Source organism: Spinacia oleracea, chromosome 1 (assembly GCF_020520425.1).
Source record: "Spinacia oleracea cultivar Varoflay chromosome 1, BTI_SOV_V1, whole genome shotgun sequence".
Taxonomy (NCBI): Eukaryota; Viridiplantae; Streptophyta; class Magnoliopsida; order Caryophyllales; family Amaranthaceae; genus Spinacia; species Spinacia oleracea.
In genome coordinates, this window is record NC_079487.1 from 135,317,099 (window position 1) to 135,342,062 (window position 24,964).

Below are 24,964 nucleotides of genomic sequence, written 5' to 3' on the forward strand. Positions count from 1 at the left end.
TATAATTAAAAAAATATATTATATAACTAAAAGAGAGGCAAATCAGAGAGCGACATTTGTCAGCTCCACATTGATTTCCTCTCTTTTAATATAATATATAGATAGATAGATAATAACTCTTAAAACTAGGCCCAAGTTGAAACTTAACCCAAAATAAAGCCCATCAAATTTTATAATCCTAAATCAAATAATCACCAATCTCACAAAACCAAATTCATCTCCAATTCACCAAGCGTAGGTTTCGATTTTCGTGTTTGTAGATTGAATCACGCGATTTTGTTTAATTTAAATTTAAGTTTATTATACTCCTTCTTCTATCTTGGCTAATTCGGATTTCGATTTGTATTCGGTTCGGATTCGGTTCTTCATCCTCTTAAAACCTAACTGCTCAAGTCGGTGGTGTCTCTGCCAACCCCTCTCCTTCTCTTCTGCTGCTGCTGCTGCTGCTATTCTCGGTAATTATCTATTTTCTATCTGTTTTGTTTTTTTTGTTGATTTTATTTCTAAATTTTATTACTTTTTTTTTATTATATGATCGGTTTCAAATTGGTAACTGCTTTCTGTTGGTTTTTTTTTGTTTGTTTTGGTGTTGTGAAATTCTTACAATCTTACCATAATCATTTTTTATATGATTCTCTGATTAGGATTACTGATACGATTTTTCTGATATGATCAAGTTTCAGATTGTTAAATGTATTATGTTGGGTGCTGTTTTATGTCTAATTGGTTGAATTTCATTTATCCTTTGTTCAGGGATGGGTTTCTTTTTCGTTTCTGTGTCAATTTGGATATCCCTGTTGAATTTCCCTGTAAATTACGAGGCTTTTTGAATGGATTCTAATGTTTGGTTAAGTATCATTTGCACTGGAACTTGATATCAGGGTTAATTGATTTTTCTAGGGTTTCAAATTGTAAAATGCAATTCTTTTGGGGTTATTAATTTTATTAGCTATGTTTTTGGTGTTTGAATTTCGTATTACTTTTTTGACATGATTCTAATAACATTTATTAGGATTACTGATACGATTTTTCTGATATGATCAGGTTTCAAAATGGTAAATCTGTTCTGTTCTGTTCTGTTTGGTTTTGTTTTGGTGTTGTGTTATGTTTAATTAGTTGAAATTCATATTATCCTGGAGGCCCTCCTGCCCCTCTTTGTTCAGGGACGGGCTTCTTTTTCGTTTTCCCTGATTAAATTACGATGCTTTTTCGTTTGGTTGATCATCATTTGCACTGGAACTTGATATCAGGGTTTTTTCGTTTGGTTGATCATCATTTGCACTGGAACTTGATATCACGGTGTTTCTAACCAAATGACCCCTTCATATCTGTCAGTTTAACAATTTTGTTCCCGTTGTCTTATTCATAGTTGATACAATCCCATCCTTCACTTTCTGTAATCATTTGCACATACATTTATCTTGGTTTTGAACTATTTCTGATACTTGTAGGCAGTATTTCCTGTGTTTCCATTCATCATGGACGAGATGATGGAGGTGCCGAAAGAGGACGAGATGATGGAGGTGCCGAAAGAGGACGAGATGATGGACGTGTTTCTGGATGAGACAGTTTCTGAAGCAGACAGTAAAATAGAATATTTTAGACAGGACGCTGAAGTATACAAATCAATATATTGTTCAATAATGAAAGATGAATGGGCTAGCAAACATTCTGTTGAAGTTTGGTGTGAACCTGTGGTTGAGGTTCTATCTGTGAGTCTCTGCAACAATAATAAGAACAGCAACATCACGAGATCACGGGAAATTTATGGTAATATTTTTGTCGTTGATAGTATGAGTAATACGACTAATACCAAATGTGATATCTATGAAAGGAATGATCAAGATGATGAACCAGAGATAATCCCTTTTGATGGTGGTACCTTAAGCCTCACAGGGCCTGATGATGTTATGTCAATGGATAAACCATTTATTGGTATTGATATCTTTGACAGGGCTGTAGATGAAACCATCATTAATGGTTTTGAACCTTTGGTGAAGACTGTTGATATGGCAAAACAAAATCATACGTTTGAACAATTCAACAAACGTATGGTTCATGGCCATTATGAGTCTGGCTGTTCCGCAGAGGTGGAGTACCTTGCACTAACTTTTGGTGTTTTTGCCCCTGTCGAGGTCCGACTCATTAAGCAGCCAGTGGAAGAAGGAAAGGGGAACAAGAGGAGAATAGGAGAAGTAAAGGAAGAGGAAGAACTTGAGGTTTACGGGACAATTTCTGCCACTTATAATCTTTTATGTTCGGAAAGTAAAGTTAATCGCATTATGCTTTTTGAGATTAAGGAGGATTCTAACGAGTTTGATTGGGTGACATTAGGGTGTCCCCTCACCCTGTCTAGATCTGTGGTGGCAGTGCCTGCATATTCATCTCTCACAATTCAAGTAGAATTATGGGATTTTGCTACAAAGAAGCTAATTGTTCGTGGCAGCAATAAGTTTGAAACTAAGAACTACAGGGTTAAGAAAACCATTACTGGTCTAAGTTATTTAGATGCAGAAGTGACTATTGATTGGGAGAAGCCGTTCAAGTTGGATGATCCGGTCGTTTGGGGAATTTATTCCCATTTTTGGGTTTGTGATGTTACATTTGCTTTTCTTCTCAATTATAATCTGTCAATTTTACATTTTTCTAACTTGTTATAATGTTGTTTGCATTTATGTTCAGGGTCCTCATGTAGTGGAGGTGTTTTCAATCTTTATTGGTCGGGAAACTGACAAGCCCTTGCGACTCCATGGAATCGTTGCCTTTTGTGGTGGCAATGGTGATTTTAAACTTTTCAAGAGAGGCAAGGATGATCCGTTTATCTTGGACCCTGGCAGAAATTTGTTAACTCTAAAAGGCCCAAATATAATTTTGGCAGGCGGGGATTCATTTGGGATATCAGTGGACCTTGAGGATGTTGATGGTCTTGTGTCAATCAAAGGGGTTGTATCGTCAGGTTATGGAGTTAATCATCATCAAGAAGGTTGGTTTAATCGGCTCTTGTGTTCTGTTATTAAAGGTAAGCATGAACTTAGTTTTGCTGCTGTTCATTACACAGTCATAGCTTATGCTATAAAGGTTACGTTAAAAGTTCACTTGTTCTTCAAAGGTGGGCATGAACATTCTTCTAATGATATTAGCACAATTCATGGGAGTCTTGTTGCTTTAAATGATAAGTATGGTCGTAGATCAAGTTATGAGAAATTATATTATCGAAATGTGATTTTTGAGAGGCGTAAAGAAAATCCTTTAGTAATCTCATGTATGGAGGATTTTGATATGGATATGGAGCTTTCAAAAAAGGTGTTTGCTGTTCCGCACAATTCCCGCTTGTGTATAGCAGTAGATTTGAGTTGTCAATGCCCGAGTTTCACTGGATTCATCAAGGAGACTGCTCAATTCGAAGTTGATAGTAGTGTTGGTAATGATGTGGTTATTGAGGGAGATTCATTTGGAATAAACATCAGTGTCAAATGGAGTCAAGCATGATTTGATTTAGCTATTAACAAAAAGAAAAGAAAAAAAAGTAGATCAATCTCTTAGAGGACAAACCTTTTAAATAGAGGGATTACATTGTATGTTTGTTTGTTTAATGAATATTGCCTTTTCTTTTCTTTTTTTTGACAAACGCATGAATTTTGGGTTTAGACATTCAAATGTTTAACAAAATTTTATCAGTTGTGTGTAGTAAGAACTTATAGAAAAAGTGATTAATATTCGGTTGTTAGACTTGTTGTTAGATGCTTCTTGCAATCAATACTCATATTAAAATCTCCTATGAGTGCTAGTATACGTTATGTTAATTAAAGTTTGAACATGTGATCTATCGTACATAAATTTAATCACTAAAGAACATCATTGGTTTTTATAATAGCGAATATGGGGAGAGAATTTGAATCTATGATCTTCGGTCTTAACCACTAGAGAACTAGGCGAAGACCTCATTACTCGTAATTTCATTATCAAATAGGCAAATAGTGACATATCGTATATTCATTTGAGTAATCGAGTTTTCTGAACATGGCGTGATAATTGAGAAGTCTTTTAGAGGAAATTAAAAGGTGGGTCAAATTGGGCTTTTGGGCCTTTGGATTTGATTGTTCCATCTATATGCCGATTTCCTTTGGATTTTCAATACTTATATTATGAATAATTTCACAAAAAGTTAACTTGGACAAAAATTCCAATAGTTTGAATGTTATCTAAGAAAATTATATACGGAGATACAATTTATGATGAGTTGATGATTTAGAAGTGAAAATATTTTATGTAATACTACTTGCAAATTTGTGTCCATCAAAGAGTTTTACTGGTAGTGTCGAGAATTTGGTGTGAATATATAAAATGTCTACATTACCTTTATTGGAAAAATTACTTTAAATAATCCAATCTTTTGACGATTTTCCTATAATAATTCAACTTTTCGATTATTATTTAATAACCAACCTTTATACCATATTAATTTTTATTGCACTCAACCGGTCACTAACCCAATATAACAGGGTCAATTTTCAATATAACAGGGTCACTTTTTATTGCACTCAACATAACGTTCATGGCAGCTAAAAGAATCTGGTTTCTTTTATTTTCAATTAGTCATCACAAACCTGTTAATTCAATTAGCCGTTCAATAGTGACAAATTTGAATTATTTTCTTCTTCTTGTCAGTGAAACCGCTACTTGAGATAGTGGTATTGTTTGTGAACGGGGAAAACAAATTAATTTTGCAAATTTTTACCGATGTGGACCATAGATTAAAGATATTATGAAAATAGAGAGTACTTCGAGAATTTCGTCTTCTTCTAGCATTAACATTTTAGTCTTGAAATAAATAAATTAATTCATATTCAAGACATTTCCCTCCAATTGAATTCTCAACAATTAGCTAAAAACTTTTTCATAACAAAGTTGTGACTCATATACCATTTAAATTATCAATATGCTAAGTTCAAATTATCAACTTCAATAACTTTTTCTATTGCCAAAATCACAAGAGTTAAAAGAAGTAATTTAAATAAAACTTTTTTGATTATTTTTGAAGGTGTAAATTGAACCTGAAACCTATTATACACATGCCTTCAATCCTAACCACTAGATCAAGACTTCATTAGTAAAAAAAAAAATTGATAAGTAATTGTAAATTAACTTTAAAAACCACCTATATATAACATATGATTGTAGCTGTTTATCATATTTTCTGAAAATTAGCAGACTATTCTCATTTTCTGTATGATTGTAGGTGAGGTTTCCGGCAATTTATTCTTGTCTGTTTTTTCAAGACTTGTTACCCAACTTTATTAGTAGTAGCAAGTCAAATTAAGAAGATGTAGGTTGTTGGGTTATTCTATGAAGCATCAACTTTGAAACTTGGACATGTTATGCTTTGTTTGTTTATTCGTAATTTTCGGTAATATATTTCATTATATCTTGATTTGGTAACTTTTATGTGCTACGGAATGTGTTTTTTAACACTCTGGTTGGCGGAGGATATCGATTATCGAGTGTTTCAATCCTTTGAACATCTCACATGAAATGATATCCGATGCAACATGGCATGACGATAAAAGATACAGTGGTTTTATAACAAACTAGTATAATACCCGTGCGATGCACGGTTTAGATTAATTTCGAATGAAAATTAAATTATAGTTATTGACAACTGTCATCAATAGTGTTTATAGATGCTCTTCTAACTAAAATTATTATTGGATAGATATGTTATGGCTCCGTCCAATCTCTTATTTTATTTAAGAAAAAAAAACACAAACGGTACGTATATAAAATTATTTTCACCATGTTCATCACCCGTGTAAAAAATTAAAGTCATTTACATCCATCATTTACTTAGATAATCATATCCACCTAATACTCAACAAACCATGTATCTTTATACACGATCACTTAACACCCACCTACACAATCTAGTTTATTTAGCTACAGATGACTTCAACGCGGGGCGAGTGCGGAGGATTGGTCACTCCATAACTGTACTTGCTTATCTTGTTCCTATCCTTTCCACCCACGATAAATATGATATTCATCCTCATTGCAAACACAATCTCGATCCCACCCTCGCGGGGCACAAAATAAAACTCATCCCGCTCCTTCACCCACCCTAAAATCTACACCTGCCTCAAGTTCACCCTTGGTCCGACAATTTTTTTTTGGTATGAATGTTTTGAATTTTAAAACATTGTTCTAGAGTGTTTGGCAACTTAGTTATCTGATTAGGTGATTGAGTAAATGTGCGAAATTATAATATGTAGGTTAGTATTAAAAAAAATATTGATATACTTATAATCAATTAGATAAAGGATAATTGAAGCTGTCAGGTACTACCTACGGCAGATAACCTCATCACCCGCATCAGATAAACTTTTCATTCCCATAACCCACAAAACTTATCTCCATCCCTAGCCACCTAGGATCAATGATGGGGTCAATCATGTTGAGGGTCAAAAACTTTCCTTCATTCCTGCGTTAGATAACTAAGTTACATATATATGAAATAGTTCATTATCACTTTCATGATTCACGATAAAATTTTAATATCAATTTATGCACTAATTTAAAATCAATCTACTTATTGAGTAATAGTGAAGATGTTTACATTTTAATTAATAAACTACAACCCTTGTTGGAAATAATAGCGTAACAAATGCAAAGCGGTAGCAATCGAACAATAGGAGATTTCAAGTCGAAGTAACGTAACTCATACCCTAACCCGTTCTATGTCCTTTTTTAATATGTCATTTGTTGTAAACAACAAAAAATTGTAAATCCAATTGGTAATTTCATATATTTAATTTTTTAACTTGCAACAAAGTCTCGCAATACACAACTTACAGAGGAGGTAAAGAGGAAAATATCAATATAGAACATATAAAAATTTGAATCACATAATGTGTCATCCTTACATACGTTTAGGTTTCAATTAAATTGTTCGTTTGCATATTTTCTTATTCCTTTTAAACTTAGGCTTTGTTTGGTTGATAGATACAGAGTAGTATATTCTTCATCTAATCTATTTCTATGTTGTGTAATAAAAACATATTTTGCTATCCATACAATAATAGCGGCTATAATATTTCAGTATTAATATACGTCATAGTACACAAATTGCATGTTCAATTTTTTTGATATAAGATAATATACAGGTTTTCCATAATATTGTATAAGATAATTATTTTTTGGACAAAAAATTATTTATGTCAAAGGTTGTTGAAATTTATTTTTTGGAAGTTTGTTGCATTTCATATAGATACTCGTTAGTATGTAATCAATAATATTTCAATTTTTATGCAAGTCTACAAAATATGTCTTTTTAAAATTAAAATCCTTATATTATATTCGTACAATATACTCCGTATTGATTCTATCTTCATCTTTCTTTTAATATGAAATATTTTCTTACGATATATTTGATTCTCTCTTCATCTTTGTTTTAATAATTTTAATTTTTATAAAAAAATACTATAGTACATACTTAAATCAAGGCGATACTATGAAGCATGTTTTAAGTGTGAAATAATTACAACAAAACTATGAAATATGTTAAAAGTGTGAAATAATTAGATCAAGGAGATTAAGAATGTCATTTATTGATTTAAGTAAATACATATTCAAACATCCCTTATGTTAATAAACACTTTATTAAACGATTGTAGTTTAATTAAATTATATTGTAAGAGTATTAAACTCTATTGTCTAATCGTAAGAGTGCTTAACATAAGCATGGTTAAATTGCCTATACATTAAATTGATATTTATCAGACAATTGCTCTCTTTTTATCTCCCCTCTCTGTTAAGATAAGCACGTAATAGAATCTACATATTAATATTGAATATTGACAATTTATATGTCAAAAAAAAATTGCAATATTATAAATAGGCATAACTTGCAATATATAGGCAGTTTAACATAAACAATCTCATTACGATATAATTTAATTAGATTATAAGCTCTATTTACATGTCGTTTACATAAGCACGGGAATAGAATATTAACTTGTCTATTTTTTCTATTTTCTATTTTTACTTAGTATTTTTAGGATGTTTATTATCAACAGAATCTTTAAGATTTATATTGGAAAACAATAATATTTTCTTTAGTTCATATTTTTCCTTAAATAAGATAACTTAAAATAACCAACTTCTCTTTGAACCTTGTTCGGTTGTTCCTCGTGTTTTTTAATCTATTTAGATACGACAAACTATTTGCACAATAGCTTAGATAGTTCAAATTTACTTGAACGTAAATATTTAGTATGCAATACTTTTTGTTGTTTGATTCTATTAAACAAATTCTATTAAAAAGAAATAGTGTCTTAGTTGTTTGATTCTATCAAACAGGCGTTATGCCGCTATTAATAAAAATAACAAACTTTTCTTTCAACCTTGTTCGGTTGTTACTCGTGTTGTTTAATGTTGAACAATGAAGCTCTTTTATGGATTATTGACATTGTTGGTATTGAATTACTTTTTTTGTTTTTTATGTTATAGATCGGTTTGCATTGGTTTGGGTGGTGGACTGGTGGTCTTACATTGGGAAGAGTTTGGGAATTGTTTCTTTAAATTGTAGAGAAAAATTTCATAAACCGTACTTTGAAAACATACTTCGTAATATGATATTGAACTATAAGCTAAAACATATTTCGAAATATGATAATGAACTATAAGCTAAAACATATTTAGAATATTAACTTGTCTATTTTTTCTATTTTCTATTTTTACTTAGTATTTTTAGGATGTTTATTATCAACAGAATCTTTAAGATTTATATTGGAAAACAATAATATTTTCTTTAGTTCATATTTTTCCTTAAATAAGATAACTTAAAATAACCAACTTCTCTTTGAACCTTGTTCGGTTGTTCCTCGTGTTTTTTAATCTATTTAGATACGACAAACTATTTGCACAATAGCTTAGATAGTTCAAATTTACTTGAACGTAAATATTTAGTATGCAATACTTTTTGTTGTTTGATTCTATTAAACAAATTCTATTAAAAAGAAATAGTGTCTTAGTTGTTTGATTCTATCAAACAGGCGTTATGCCGCTATTAATAAAAATAACAAACTTTTCTTTCAACCTTGTTCGGTTGTTACTCGTGTTGTTTAATGTTGAACAATGAAGCTCTTTTATGGATTATTGACATTGTTGGTATTGAATTACTTTTTTTGTTTTTTATGTTATAGATCGGTTTGCATTGGTTTGGGTGGTGGACTGGTGGTCTTACATTGGGAAGAGTTTGGGAATTGTTTCTTTAAATTGTAGAGAAAAATTTCATAAACCGTACTTTGAAAACATACTTCGTAATATGATATTGAACTATAAGCTAAAACATATTTCGAAATATGATAATGAACTATAAGCTAAAACATATTTAGAATATTAACTTCTCTATTTTTTCTATTTTCTATTTTTACTTAGTATTTTTAGGATGTTTATTATCAACAGAATCTTTAAGATTTATATTGGAAAACAATAATATTTTCTTTAGTTCATATTTTTCCTTAAATAAGATAACTTAAAATAACCAACTTCTCTTTGAACCTTGTTCGGTTGTTCCTCGTGTTTTTTAATCTATTTAGAGACGACAAACTATTTGCACAATAGCTTAGATAGTTCAAATTTACTTGAACGTAAATATTTAGTATGCAATACTTTTTGTTGTTTGATTCTATTAACAAATTCTATTAAAAAGAAATAGTGTCTTAGTTGTTTGATTCTATCAAACAGGCGTTATGCCGCTATTAATAAAAATAACAAACTTTTCTTTCAACCTTGTTCGGTTGTTACTCGTGTTGTTTAATGTTGAACAATGAAGCTCTTTTATGGATTATTGACATTGTTGGTATTGAATTACTTTTTCTTTTTTTTATGTTATAGATCGGTTTGCATTGGTTTGGGTGGTGGACTGGTGGTCTTACATTGGGAAGAGTTTGGGAATTGTTTCTTTAAATTGTAGAGAAAAATTTCATAAACCGTACTTTGAAAACATACTTCGTAATATGATATTGAACTATAAGCTAAAACATATTTCGAAATATGATAATGACCTGAAATATATATTCCGTATAATTGATTTGTTTGCCGGAAAATATTTTTAGAATGTATATTATAAACAGAATCTTTAGGATTTGTAATCAAAATAAATAATACACTTCCTTAAATAAAATATTCCAATTCCCTCAAATTTTTTTTTTTTTTTAATTAAAAAGAGAGGCGAATCAATGAGTGACACTTGTCATCACCACATTGATTTCCTCTCTTTTAGTATATTATATAGATATATAGATATAGATTTCCTCTCCTAAAAAATTATAAAGTTTCCCTAAGAAAATTAAAAATTATAAAGTTTTCCTAATAAAATTACAAAGTTAAGTACTCTTATATTATGAGACTACGACGAAGTTCAAGCTTGAATTTTCTCACTATGTCGATGGCGCAAGTGTTTAAGTTCAGTTTTCAGTTCATAATCCTATATTAGAGTGGAAATGGAGAATGTGAGAGGTGAAAGCTAAAATAGAGGAGTGAAAAAGAAAAAAGAGAACCGACATTCAATATTACACCCGATTTCTTGAAATATTTGGGTTAGACAATACTCCGTAACATCCAATATGATATGCATAAATCGATATTTTCAAATATGTGCAATATTATAAAAAAAAACCCTAAATACTTAGACATATATCAACATAATTTAGATAGCATCTGATGCAAAATGCATATTTTTTTTTATAGAACTCAGAGATTATATATCTCAATAAGTCAAAGTTCGTTGTTATGCTTGCATATTAGTAAGATATAGTTTTCATATTCAGTAAACATATTTTTTTTTTTGAGGGGATCCGTTATACATATATTCCGTATATGTTAGCAATGTTGTAAAATTTTTAGTAAAAGATTGTTAGTTAAAATATTGATGAAATTTTATGGCATTATCCATAGTACATTTTTATCATTTACAATGAATGCAGTTAGTTATAAATGATAAAAATGTATCTGTAATATATTTTCCTTATATACCTCCTATAGTTAATTCTCTAGCTCTTTATCTTCTTTAATAAGATTTCAGTTTAAAGAGTAAAAAAGGTCTATGATTTATACGCCATATGTTTATATATTACAATATATTTTTTAACAAAAATAAAACAAAGACAATAATATCTTTCATATTTTTATAATTAAAAAAATATATTATATAACTAAAAGAGAGGCAAATCAGAGAGCGACATTTGTCAGCTCCACATTGATTTCCTCTCTTTTAATATAATATATAGATAGATAGATAATAACTCTTAAAACTAGGCCCAAGTTGAAACTTAACCCAAAATAAAGCCCATCAAATTTTATAATCCTAAATCAAATAATCACCAATCTCACAAAACCAAATTCATCTCCAATTCACCAAGCGTAGGTTTCGATTTTCGTGTTTGTAGATTGAATCACGCGATTTTGTTTAATTTAAATTTAAGTTTATTATACTCCTTCTTCTATCTTGGCTAATTCGGATTTCGATTTGTATTCGGTTCGGATTCGGTTCTTCATCCTCTTAAAACCTAACTGCTCAAGTCGGTGGTGTCTCTGCCAACCCCTCTCCTTCTCTTCTGCTGCTGCTGCTGCTGCTATTCTCGGTAATTATCTATTTTCTATCTGTTTTGTTTTTTTTGTTGATTTTATTTCTAAATTTTATTACTTTTTTTTTTATTATATGATCGGTTTCAAATTGGTAACTGCTTTCTGTTGGTTTTTTTTTGTTTGTTTTGGTGTTGTGAAATTCTTACAATCTTACCATAATCATTTTTTATATGATTCTCTGATTAGGATTACTGATACGATTTTTCTGATATGATCAAGTTTCAGATTGTTAAATGTATTGTGTTGGGTGCTGTTTTATGTCTAATTGGTTGAATTTCATTTATCCTTTGTTCAGGGATGGGTTTCTTTTTCGTTTCTGTGTCAATTTGGATATCCCTGTTGAATTTCCCTGTAAATTACGAGGCTTTTTGAATGGATTCTAATGTTTGGTTAAGTATCATTTGCACTGGAACTTGATATCAGGGTTAATTGATTTTTCTAGGGTTTCAAATTGTAAAATGCAATTCTTTTGGGGTTATTAATTTTATTAGCTATGTTTTTGGTGTTTGAATTTCGTATTACTTTTTTGACATGATTCTAATAACATTTATTAGGATTACTGATACGATTTTTCTGATATGATCAGGTTTCAAAATGGTAAATCTGTTCTGTTCTGTTTGGTTTTGTTTTGGTGTTGTGTTATGTTTAATTAGTTGAAATTCATATTATCCTGGAGGCCCTCCTGCCCCTCTTTGTTCAGGGACGGGCTTCTTTTTCGTTTTCCCTGATTAAATTACGATGCTTTTTCGTTTGGTTGATCATCATTTGCACTGGAACTTGATATCAGGGTTTTTTCGTTTGGTTGATCATCATTTGCACTGGAACTTGATATCACGGTGTTTCTAACCAAATGACCCCTTCATATCTGTCAGTTTAACAATTTTGTTCCCGTTGTCTTATTCATAGTTGATACAATCCCATCCTTCACTTTCTGTAATCATTTGCACATACATTTATCTTGGTTTTGAACTATTTCTGATACTTGTAGGCAGTATTTCCTGTGTTTCCATTCATCATGGACGAGATGATGGAGGTGCCGAAAGAGGACGAGATGATGGAGGTGCCGAAAGAGGACGAGATGATGGACGTGTTTCTGGATGAGACAGTTTCTGAAGCAGACAGTAAAATAGAATATTTTAGACAGGACGCTGAAGTATACAAATCAATATATTGTTCAATAATGAAAGATGAATGGGCTAGCAAACATTCTGTTGAAGTTTGGTGTGAACCTGTGGTTGAGGTTCTATCTGTGAGTCTCTGCAACAATAATAAGAACAGCAACATCACGAGATCACGGGAAATTTATGGTAATATTTTTGTCGTTGATAGTATGAGTAATACGACTAATACCAAATGTGATATCTATGAAAGGAATGATCAAGATGATGAACCAGAGATAATCCCTTTTGATGGTGGTACCTTAAGCCTCACAGGGCCTGATGATGTTATGTCAATGGATAAACCATTTATTGGTATTGATATCTTTGACAGGGCTGTAGATGAAACCATCATTAATGGTTTTGAACCTTTGGTGAAGACTGTTGATATGGCAAAACAAAATCATACGTTTGAACAATTCAACAAACGTATGGTTCATGGCCATTATGAGTCTGGCTGTTCCGCAGAGGTGGAGTACCTTGCACTAACTTTTGGTGTTTTTGCCCCTGTCGAGGTCCGACTCATTAAGCAGCCAGTGGAAGAAGGAAAGGGGAACAAGAGGAGAATAGGAGAAGTAAAGGAAGAGGAAGAACTTGAGGTTTACGGGACAATTTCTGCCACTTATAATCTTTTATGTTCAGAAAGTAAAGTTAATCGCATTATGCTTTTTGAGATTAAGGAGGATTCTAACGAGTTTGATTGGGTGACATTAGGGTGTCCCCTCACCCTGTCTAGATCTGTGGTGGCAGTGCCTGCATATTCATCTCTCACAATTCAAGTAGAATTATGGGATTTTGCTACAAAGAAGCTAATTGTTCGTGGCAGCAATAAGTTTGAAACTAAGAACCACAGGGTTGAGAAAACCATTACTGGTCTAAGTTATTTAGATGCAGAAGTGACTATTGATTGGGAGAAGCCGTTCAAGTTGGATGATCCGGTCGTCAAAAAATCAATCAATTGGAGAATTTATTCCCATTTTTGGGTTTGTGATGTTACATTGGCTTTTCTTCTCAATTATAATCTGTCAATTTTACATTTTTCTAACTTGTTATAATGTTGTTTGCATTTATGTTCAGGGTCCTCATGTAGTGGAGGTGTTTTCAATCTTTATTGGTCGGGAAACTGACAAGCCCTTGCGACTCCATGGAATCGTTGCCTTTTGTGGTGGCAATGGTGATTTTAAACTTTTCAAGAGAGGCAAGGATGATCCGTTTATCTTGGACCCTGGCAGAAATTTGTTAACTCTAAAAGGCCCAAATATAATTTTGGCAGGCGGGGATTCATTTGGGATATCAGTGGACCTTGAGGATGTTGATGGTCTTGTGTCAATCAAAGGGGTTGTATCGTCAGGTTATGGAGTTAATCATCATCAAGAAGGTTGGTTTAATCGGCTCTTGTGTTCTGTTATTAAAGGTAAGCATGAACTTAGTTTTGCTGCTGTTCATTACACAGTCATAGCTTATGCTATAAAGGTTACGTTAAAAGTTCACTTGTTCTTCAAAGGTGGGCATGAACATTCTTCTAATGATATTAGCACAATTCATGGGAGTCTTGTTGCTTTAAATGATAAGTATGGTCGTAGATCAAGTTATGAGAAATTATATTATCGAAATGTGATTTTTGAGAGGCGTAAAGAAAATCCTTTAGTAATCTCATGTATGGAGGATTTTGATATGGATATGGAGCTTTCAAAAAAGGTGTTTGCTGTTCCGCACAATCCCCGCTTGTGTATAGCAGTAGATTTGAGTTGTCAATGCCCGAGTTTCACTGGATTCATCAAGGAGACTGCTCAATTCGAAGTTGATAGTAGTGTTGGTAATGATGTGGTTATTGAGGGAGATTCATTTGGAATAAACATCAGTGTCAAATGGAGTCAAGCATGATTTGATTTAGCTATTAACAAAAAGAAAAGAAAAAAAAGTAGATCAATCTCTTAGAGGACAAACCTTTTAAATAGAGGGATTACATTGTATGTTTGTTTGTTTAATGAATATTGCCTTTTCTTTTCTTTTTTTTGACAAACGCATGAATTTTGGGTTTAGACATTCAAATGTTTAACAAAATTTTATCAGTTGTGTGTAGTAAGAACTTATAGAAAAAGTGATTAATATTCGGTTGTTAGACTTGTTGTTAGATGCTTCTTGCAATCAATACTCATATTAAAATCTCCTATGAGTGCTAGTATACGTTATGTTAATTAAAGTTTGAACATGTGATCTATCGTACATAAATTTAATCACTAAAGAACATCATTGGTTTTTATAATAGCGAATATGGGGAGAGAATTTGAATCTATGATCTTCGGTCTTAACCACTAGAGAACTAGGCGAAGACTTCATTACTCGTAATTTCATTATCAAATAGGCAAATAGTGACATATCGTATATTCATTTGAGTAATCGAGTTTTCTGAACATGGCGTGATAGTTGAGAAGTCTTTTAGAGGAAATTAAAAGGTGGGTCAAATTGGGCTTTTGGGCCTTTGGATTTGATTGTTCCATCTATATGCCGATTTCCTTTGGATTTTCAATACTTATATTATGAATAATTTCACAAAAAGTTAACTTGGACAAAAATTCCAATAGTTTGAATGTTATCTAAGAAAATTATATACGGAGATACAATTTATGATGAGTTGATGATTTAGAAGTGAAAATATTTTATGTAATACTACTTGCAAATTTGTGTCTATCAAAGAGTTTTACTGGTAGTGTCGAGAATTTGGTGTGAATATATAAAATGTCTACATTACCTTTATTGGAAAAATTACTTTAAATAATCCAATCTTTTGACGATTTTCCTATAATAATTCAACCTTTTGATTATTATTTAATAACCAATCTTTATACCATATTAATTTTTATTGCACTCAACCGGTCACTAACCCAATATAACAGGGTCAATTTTTAAATTTTTAAAATATTTTTTTCTTTTTCTTTTTCCTTCATATTTCTGATTTTTCTTTGTTCATCTCGTTCCTCTTCATTCATGCCTGTAATTTTTGCTCTAGTGGAGAGTTTAGCCTTCCTCCCCACTCTCTTTCTCTCCCCACCACCACCACCACCACCACCATATAAAATCACTGCCTTCCTCCGCTCTTCCACCACCCCCCTCCACTACCACCACGCTCATCTCCTTTCCCATTTCCTCCATCCCGTAACTCATCGTCACTTTTTCCTCTCACTATATATCACTCAACTAATTAAAGCACTCAATAGCCAAAAATTGTAATACGAATTCACGCACATTCCCCATTTTCTCTCTCCTCTGGTGCACCGCCACACTAGTTAACCACCTCGACTTCACCTTATGCAAGCCCATGCCATTTTCTACTCCTTAGTTTGTTTCGTGCCTCATAAAGTATGGGTTTTCAAACCCATTAATGTACACATAAATTCAAATATCAACCTTTACTTTCTTTTCATATATTTTTTTTAAAGATAAATAAATAAAAAATAAAAAGCTGACTTTTTAGCCGGTCACTTAGGGGCAATAAAAGTTAATGGAGTGCAAATGTTAGATTATTAAATAATAATCTAAATGTTGGATTATTAACGGAAAATCGTCGAAAGATTGGATTATTTAAAACAATTTCTCCACCTTTATTTACTAAAATTTTAATTATTTAGTGTCATAAGGAGTTTGAATAATTTCTTAGCATGAAACGTAAGACACGCGATCCTGTACATGGTACTAATAAAATAATGAGGTAACTCATCATGATCATCTAACTAAAAGGCGTTGACTTTTTTAGTGACAATGTTGAGGACCTTGCACGGCAAAGCTATACCAACAAGGTCAATATCTTTAAAATTTGTGGGAAATTAATGATCTCTAGATAGTTCACTTGATCATTTTTCCCTATCGATCTCATAATATTAAAGGTTATGTTTTTTGGATGGTCAAATGTCTACTTGCTATTTGCTAGTTCACGGATTCGTCCCTGAAAACGACGTCTTTATTAAAATAACAGTAAGGTTGTGTATATGTAGACTTTCCCCTACCAGGCGCCAAATAACACCTTGTGGACTAGGTACAAGTTTTATTCGATCTCTCATATCCTAGTTATTAAAAAAAAGGTAAAAAAGAAAAGAAAATGGTGCAAATACTACTCCCTCCGTTTCAATTTGTTTGTTACGTTTGGACTTTTGCACGTTTATTAATGTATAATAGTGATTCCTTTCTTTTTATTAAAAAAATTAACCCAAATAAAATCTCAATCCACTAATCACTACAACAACCAATAAGATTGTTTTATTTATCAAAATGAACCAATAATGAAAAAGCACAAAGATTGCTAACTTAACATACTTGGGAAATGGTAAATAAATTTAATGAGTTGAAAAAGTTGACCAATTAAAATTAAGAGTGGGCACAAAAAATAACACTATAATAAGTTTATAAGTAGAAAGATTCTTCCATGTAACAAAACAAAATGAAACACTCTAAAAGGAATACGTAACAAACTAAAAGAAACGGCGGGAGTACCTTATCTTTTTTTAAAACAGAAACGGAGATATATTACTTAGAGGATACTAGTATTCAGGTCGCGCGCTCTCGCGCGCGAATGCCCGCCTAAAAAGACGTTAAACATTAATCTCCAAAATCAAACATAATAAAACAAAGAAAAGAAGAAGAAAGCTAAGTATACAAGTGTAGTTTATTCCATTTACATTTGCAACCTTAACTTGAAAAGGTTATTGATGTCTTTCATTATGTATGAAATATGTATTAGTATCTTTTAGGTTAATAATTTTTTTTGCTACTGTATAATTGTATTACATATATACATGTGATGAAGACTTCCAACTATTGCTTGAAGGTTGAAGAGTTGGATAACCAGTCAAATTAAGATGTCTGCATTTATTATTACTTCTATATCATTTAACAAAATAAGGATAGCAAATAAGAAATATAAAAAAGGTATACAACAACGGGCCATGACAATTGTATACGTAACTGAAAGGCGAAATGATATAGGATGCAAGACGATATGGTGATTCGAAATATACTCAGCTTTGAAACAAGATCGAACTATTAACAATAACAATGTCAAAGGCTTAATTAATCTACTGTTGGATGAACATGAAGATTTTGTTTAAGATTTTAAGGCTAAAGATTTTCAAAACCCGAAAGTTACTTGTATAGTAGTTATTAAACCAAATCATGCTGTTATGCTTTGTATAACATTATTGGGAATGGTAACAAAATGCCTTGTGTAGTAGTAGCTTTTGATTAAGCTATTGAAATGGTGATTACAGACTTTGAGCAACTCAAGAACTGAACCAAAACAGAACTGAAAGAAAATAGAAGATGAACTTTTGTATTGCAGAGAAAGAGAAACAAAAATGTAGAGATAGAGGATTTTTGTTAATATTCAGAAACTAATTACAAAAGATTTGAACATAAATGGACCAAACTTACAATTGCCTGCTTTTCCTGATTAAAACAACTTAACTGTTATCTAACTTGGGAGTAATTCCCTAGAATTGCGCCAAAAGCTTAACAGTTTAAACCTCCTATTACAATCCTTCATTTTTAAAGAAAGCTTGTCCTCAAGTTTAACAACATAGGACTACAAACAACAACAACGAATCACAGACAAAACTAATTGTAAATGTTGGATGATGTTTCTCAAACTCTTCAGCCGGTTCCCAGGTTTCCTGAGAGTCAGATAAGCCTTCTCATTGAACCAAGTACAATACCTGAGCTAGAGTATCCACCATGGTAGCCTGGTAGATAACAAAAACCCGAGTTGGTAGATAAGGTCTTGTCATAAGCTCCCACCCACCTCTTCTCACTCCCGTGGGGCCAGATCAATACTCTAAAGAAGCAGATCCACCGCATCCCCCTGAGCTGAAATTCCCGGGAAGGGTTTGTTACTAACTTAAGGGAAAAGAGTTAGGCCACTCATAAAGCATCAGAATCAAATATTCCTAGCCAATATCAGACTTATGGTATTAGATTATAAACAAATACACATACTGTTAGACCTGTTGGAAACCAGAGTGTAACTCATGCCACAGACAAGTTTAGCAAGCATTCTGATAAGCGGTATGCTTACCAATTTAACAATCAATGCTTTCTCATGGCGCAAGTGAGAGAGCTTATCACGTAGCTCCTCAGCGGTAACAAATTGCTTTCCTCCAGCATAACCTCCATGTCCACCAACAGCAGTTATCATATGTCCGTGTGAAAGAAGACGACACCTCCCACAAATAACAGTTTTGAGCTGGCGATGCTTCTTTTTCTGAATCCGAACAGAAGCAACACAGTGTAAGAACTTTGGAATTCTTAAGAGGGCTCAAATTATAACACAGTGATCTAGCTAGGCTCTAGCTCATTCATGTACCAGTTTACAAGTAAGCAACATAACATGATAACAGTCAACATGACTATTTCATATAATCATAGAAAGAATCAAACAACAAACACTGCAATAGAAGTCATAGAAGCACTATTATTTCTCCCATGAAACCAAGTAGGAATATGGGTTACACCGCTACAGTAGGGAGATTGCCTCTGAATGCTTTTAACTGAGAAACATGGAACAGATGGTGCACTTAAACGTTATCAGGAAGCTTCAGATTATATGCTACTGCTACAATTGTTGCAATAATTTTAAAAGGACAAAAAAAACAACTTCTCATTATTTACTGTCCTCAAGGTCTTTAATCTCCATTATTTACCTCTCCTCTAAATAAAACTCTGTCAATAATGAGAGGCCTTTGGACCTTTGAACTATTGTTCTCCTCTATTTTCATCTCATTTTGATAAAGGCATACTAAATAATCATCAATTCCCAAGTAATCAAACCCAAACCCTAAATTAAAGATAAATGCTAGCAATAATCTCTTGTTGGTTACTCAGTATGAATTAGCTTATGAGAGGGGAAGGGAGGCAGAGAAAGCAAGGGAAATATTAATAGAGGGATAAATTATAACTGGACGGTGTAAGGGGTAAATTCGTCAATCCAGTGTTCTAAAATGAAATTTGATTGTTTCAAGGGAGGATTTTAGGGGTAAGACAGTAAATCTACTGCTTTAAAGTGGAACTTCTTGATTTTAAAAGGGTTTAGGATGTAAGAGAACACTGATCAGTTGACAAGTTATATTTAAGGTGATTACAAAAAATTCATCAAAATAAATATGGACAAGAGTATAAGAAAGCCCAATCTTTAGTTACCTCCAAAGTACATAAATACAAAAAAGGTCTTGCGCGCACAAGGTGTACAATAAATTTATTGTACACCAACATAACTTTTACCCATTTTTTCGTAACTTTAACCTAGTTTTGATTAACTTTTATATTAGTAAAAAAAAAGTTGATAGAAATGATTAAATGATTAATTTTATACTTCCTCCGTCTTTTAATACTCGCAACGTTTGTTAGTTTCACGCATGCCAATGCACAAATTTGATCATTTATATCTTAAATTCTCTTTATGCAAAAATTATAAAAAATTGATATTTTAAAAATATATATTGAGACGAATATAACAAGATCCCACATGACTATGTTTTAGCTTACATAAAAAACATTAAGAATAGTCAAAGTAGATTATATGAATAGTGGCAAAAGTCCAAACGTTGCGAGTATTAAAAGACGGAGGAAGTACATTATTAGTGATTTTGAAAAATTAAGTTTTACTAAAATGAAAAAATTTATTACTTAAAAATAGATAACTTTTACATATATAAGCTTAACTTTTAAGCATTTTGAGTTAACTTTTACTTCGGTGTACAATATTTATTGTACACCCATTGTAAATAAGAATTTGTGACATAAATATGGGTTAAGCGGTGTATGTCATGATCGATGATTTGAAATATCACAACCATAACTTTGTTGACTGGTTTACAACATTGATTAAGAACAACCATTTTCAACTCCAAGACCTTTTATGAATATTATTCTATTATATTAAATAAAACTTTATTTCAAAACCCAATATATATCTGGGCAATAACTCATATGTCCTTAATGCATCATTAAAAAAAAAGATAAATCAACAGTAGCTTGAGTGAGACATCTCATAAATGTAATTGCGATGCATCAGTAGAACTAAGTAATGTACTTATATATTATACAAAGAAATTAATTTGTTTTGAAGCTCCATGAACTGCATTTCAGTATAAAATAGAGAGAGCAAAAGAAAAAAGAACATAAAGAAGTCAAAAGAGCCTTACCTTTTCATACATCTCTATAGTTGGTAAATTTGATGCCCGCACAAATAGGTAAACAAAGAAAGCCATATCACTGCAGACCAAAGTTTACCTTGTCAACATGGGGAAAAACTAAGCAATAACATACTACTTCCAAAATTTCCTTACATCTGCTACATAAACAATCCTATTAACACCATGGAAATAAAATATAAAAACATACTTGCTTACACAAGTGCACAGAAACAAACACACAATGCCACCCTGAGTAGTGGGTCTTGAAACTTTTTCTTTCGGGGGCCGGAAATTCTAACAATGACATAAATAGAATTTCAAAAACTGAAAGTAGATGCATTTTATATCAAATTCAATACCAAATAAGTAAATATTACGAAGGAATTCACTTCTGTCTAAAAACAGAAAAATAGAAGTGGGAAAAAAAGTACAAATTGTTACTTATTTGGAAAACTCAATATCAAAATACCAGCATTGCACAACAATTTCTGCTGCATCGACCAATATTTCAGATTTCAGGCTAAGTTAATGGTCAGTAATTCAATATTCCCAAGACTTCCTATCCCTACCAAAAAAAAAAAAAACACTCCTACAATATACTATACTCACAGAGGACCTCAAATCCGCACCCTAATAATCAGTTTCCTGCAAATTGAATTTCTATTCAAACTATACTCACAACGATATAGCACCAAAAAACTCCTACAATATACTAACCACCCACAATTAAATCGAAAATTTGAAAGGAAAGCCCAAACCAGAACAACCCCAATCTGAACCCTAAACCCGGAAACCATTAAAATCGAAGGTGCAACATCGATTTACGTACCAGATTTCAATCACCACATACTTCATATCAAACATGAGCAAAATTAAGTTGGAATTCGACCCTAAATTGCAATTCGCACTGAGGCCTACTTCAGGAAAACTACAAAGGTCCATAAGCATCGCGTCTGGTAGTGTTTTTTACTTACGTGATACGTTAGTTGTACACTGTATAGTTGAAGAAGAGCAATGGAAGATCTCAACTTGAAGATTTCCTTCAATATTTTGTCCAAGATTATTGCTCCATTCTGCATTTGAATTGCAAACTTCAACTCTATTGTCAAAATAAATGAGCAAACTTAGTCAATTATTATGAAATGTGAACAGAACCTATAAACTGATATAAGCATGCCATGAGAAGGCACCAAAATACAATTATACAAAACAAAACTGGTATAAAAAAAAGAAGTGGTAGTAGGTCAGGTTAGCACAAGTCTACCCGTCCCAAGCTGTCTCAATTACTCGTAATCAGGATTTATACTCCGTTTGAAATAATTAAGACTATTACTTCAAACCATCTATTTCAAGATATAAGAGTATTAAGTATATGGAAATTAAAATTTGGTAAGTATGGTCTGCAATCAATTAAAAAATACATGCCAGATGCGGAACCTTGAGGATAGAGAGCATACATAGAAGTCTTTAACACCACCATGTTCTATGTTCAAAGCTGCTCTGATTGCTACCATTGATACCCCCTCTTTAGTATGTACATCTGTCGGAAAATTAAAGTAAGTACAACTTGAAATTAACAGCTCAATTTCGTAGAGCTATGCATAAGTAGCTATTTTCAAATCCACATATTCTAAAAGATAATCGGCATAGCATAGTAATACTAACACAGGAAACATACAAGTTTCAGAAACTTCAGTTGGAACATAGCGCCATCCGAGGACTGTATGCCCAAGTGATTAAGAAACCTAAAACTCTAAAAGACAACATAAAATTCAGCCATCAACTCATAAAATCTAGAACATTGTTGCTCGGACAAATGATGTTAGTGACCAAGGTGTCAGACTCATAATACTGCATAAAACTTATTGCATATTTTCGCCCAAAGTGAAGCATCAACCCATCATCTAACACAGGTGCTCTAGATGAAAAGAATAATCTTACAGCAAGTTAAAGTGAGCTCAAACTAATAAACAGATAATTGTCATAATCTTCATGACTGATAAAGTAAACTGTTAACCAACTATAAACTGGTTATTTCGGATTCATTAGAAACACAATATTAATACTCACTTATGAAAGACCACAAACACAAGAAGAATGTGACATTATACTACAATTATTTAGTCGTGTGATATTAAAAAGATTAATAAAGTCATAGTCCAATGGTTCCGCGTCTGGTTTTCTACGTTTGGAGGCCATTCTCAACCACACTAAGCTAGCATTAATTACCTATCACCACTCTCTATGGATAAAATGATAAATTCCAAATATGCAAAATATTAAACCCAGGATAGTTCACTTACTATATCAACCTCTTTTTTCCCGAAACAATGAGAATTAAAATTAATACCCCTAAGAAACAAATCGATCTGCAGGCAAAATCAAACTCTAATGTTCAAGAAAACAGTATTTGTTTCTTCTTCTTTAAAAGAAGTTGAATCAATAAACATCACAGAAGATCCATAACCCAAAGAAATGACAATTTTAAACCACACACATAAAAACTCAAAACAAAATTAACCAAACCCTAATCTTAAAATAAAAAGAAAAAGTCTTAGCACCTGCTTCATCCTAGTAGGGAAAACATCAGCGTGTATCTGGAAGTGGTGTTTTGATCTTAACAATATTCACCTTTATAACATTGTAAATTTGTAATAAACAAATATATAACCAAACTTTAGCAACGTAAAAAAGTTTCAGTAGGGATGTAGAGGGTCTACAATGTAACACACAATATTTCAAGCCTCAAAAAGATCAACCATCACAAAAGACTCATATTCAATCAGATAGCCTCAAATAACAACCTTCTTATAATCAATCAAAACTATTAAAATAAAATAACACATGTAAAAGAAATGAAAGAAAGTAGTTATTTGTAAGCACGCCGTGATATAAGTTATTAACTAATAGTAACAAGTTTTGATAATTGTGAGAATTGCAATCCGCGATCGCATTTCTTCCCCTTCCCCCGGGTTTCAAATGTTGTAGATCACATTACCTCAGGAAATGTAACATTGGCAAAAGGCTAAGATTTACATACTAAGAAGAAACTACAGATTAATTAAAAATCGAGCTATCATCTTCAGTAACTACATCATCAACCTTCAGACAGAATAAGCTCATCGGGAAAACACTTATACAGATTGAATGATTTCCTAAATTAGCTTATCAGCTCCACTTTTAAACTCAGGTATATAATTCTACCAATTCTCAGTTCTATTTTGAAGAAAATAAATGCATAATCAACGAATTATTCTGATTTTCATTGGTGGGTCAAGCCCTAATTATGTACACTTTTGGTTCAATTACTTTTTCGCCTGTTCTATTTTAGATCTTGAATATTGGGTTACTGGATGAAGTGTTTTAAGGCTTATATTCGTACAAACCTTTGAATAATCGTGACTCTTTACACAACACTTTCCACAAACCCTAACACATTAAATCAGAGTGTTGTGAAAACCCACTTGTAAAATTAGAATTTTACCCTCAATCAAAACAAAAGATTATGATTCCGGCATTCTCAAATTAAATGCATGAGAGAGGCAAATTGAGATAACAAAAAATTCCAAAAAACTGGGGAAAACCCTAACCTGCAAAAACGAAATCGTTCTTGAGTGCACTCATACTGAAAGATCGAAAACCCCTCTCATCCGAAGCTTCCTAAACCCATCAACACCACCAACTCAGTCTAGGGCTCGCCAACATCCTCTTGTAGCATCTAAACCACATTCTACATCAAATTGAACATCCGAAAATCAAATTTTAGGGACGTTTTTTTAGTGAGTGAGAGAGAATCAGACGCATAACATTTGAATGTAGTGATTGAAAAGGTTGAAAATGAAGGAATACGAGGAACTGGAAAAGGAAGAGAGAGAAGGGAGGCAGAGAGCAAACAGAGGGGGTGGGAATTATGATGGATCGTGAAGTTGTGAACTGATTGCGCAGGCAGGCTGAAACAAATGGTGTGACTTGTGAGTCTATCAT

At 32.3% G+C, this 24,964-nt stretch overlaps 3 protein-coding genes across 10 annotated transcripts; 2 read left to right on the forward strand and 1 right to left on the reverse strand.

Moving 5' to 3' along the window:
- Positions 1 to 1,478: 1,478 nt before the first annotated feature.
- LOC110776996 (uncharacterized) lies at positions 1,479 to 3,727 on the forward strand. The gene is made up of 2 exons (XM_056830550.1): positions 1,479 to 2,588; positions 2,683 to 3,727. The coding sequence occupies exons 1-2, from the start codon at positions 1,479 to 1,481 to the stop codon at positions 3,487 to 3,489; spliced, it is 1,917 nt and encodes a 638-aa protein (XP_056686528.1). The 3' UTR covers positions 3,490 to 3,727.
- An 8,931-nt stretch (positions 3,728 to 12,658) lies between these two features.
- LOC130462399 (uncharacterized) lies at positions 12,659 to 14,922 on the forward strand. The gene is made up of 2 exons (XM_056830552.1): positions 12,659 to 13,783; positions 13,878 to 14,922. The coding sequence occupies exons 1-2, from the start codon at positions 12,659 to 12,661 to the stop codon at positions 14,682 to 14,684; spliced, it is 1,932 nt and encodes a 643-aa protein (XP_056686530.1). The 3' UTR covers positions 14,685 to 14,922.
- A 3,175-nt stretch (positions 14,923 to 18,097) lies between these two features.
- On the reverse strand, positions 18,098 to 24,930 carry LOC110776999 (uncharacterized). Of its 8 annotated transcripts, none has more exons than XM_056830564.1 (8): positions 24,571 to 24,930; positions 22,659 to 22,733; positions 22,438 to 22,520; positions 21,955 to 22,053; positions 21,189 to 21,274; positions 20,990 to 21,059; positions 18,865 to 19,050; positions 18,098 to 18,686 (listed from the first exon to the last, which is right to left on the reverse strand). In XM_056830564.1, the coding sequence occupies exons 3-8, from the start codon at positions 22,492 to 22,494 to the stop codon at positions 18,471 to 18,473; spliced, it is 714 nt and encodes a 237-aa protein (XP_056686542.1). In that variant the 5' UTR covers positions 22,495 to 22,520; positions 22,659 to 22,733; positions 24,571 to 24,930; the 3' UTR covers positions 18,098 to 18,470. The 8 variants fall into 8 exon arrangements, with proteins under 8 accessions (XP_056686542.1, XP_056686546.1, XP_056686545.1 ...); XM_056830568.1 differs by having other exon boundaries at positions 21,955 to 22,079; XM_056830567.1 differs by having other exon boundaries at positions 22,418 to 22,520.
- Positions 24,931 to 24,964: the final 34 nt, after the last annotated feature.

What these genes read in the sequence shown, in the direction of transcription:
- LOC110776999 (XM_021981576.2), bottom strand. Translation starts at nt 24,604, where the DNA reads ATGAGTGCACTCAAGAACGATTTCGTTTTTGCAG. An exon ending in GTGGTGTTAAAGACTTCTAT is followed by an intron (nt 22,054 to 22,437) that starts GTATGCTCTCTA and finishes ATTCAAATGCAG; the next exon opens with AATGGAGCAATAATCTTGGA. An exon ending in AAGCATTGATTGTTAAATTG is followed by an intron (nt 18,687 to 18,864) that starts GTAAGCATACCG and finishes TTTTCCCTTAAG; the next exon opens with TTAGTAACAAACCCTTCCCG.
- LOC130462399 (XM_056830552.1), top strand. Translation starts at nt 12,659, where the DNA reads ATGGACGAGATGATGGAGGTGCCGAAAGAGGACGAGATGATGGAGGTG. An exon ending in GAATTTATTCCCATTTTTGG is followed by an intron (nt 13,784 to 13,877) that starts GTTTGTGATGTT and finishes ATTTATGTTCAG; the next exon opens with GGTCCTCATGTAGTGGAGGT.
- LOC110776996 (XM_056830550.1), top strand. Translation starts at nt 1,479, where the DNA reads ATGGACGAGATGATGGAGGTGCCGAAAGAGGACGAGATGATGGAGGTG. An exon ending in GAATTTATTCCCATTTTTGG is followed by an intron (nt 2,589 to 2,682) that starts GTTTGTGATGTT and finishes ATTTATGTTCAG; the next exon opens with GGTCCTCATGTAGTGGAGGT.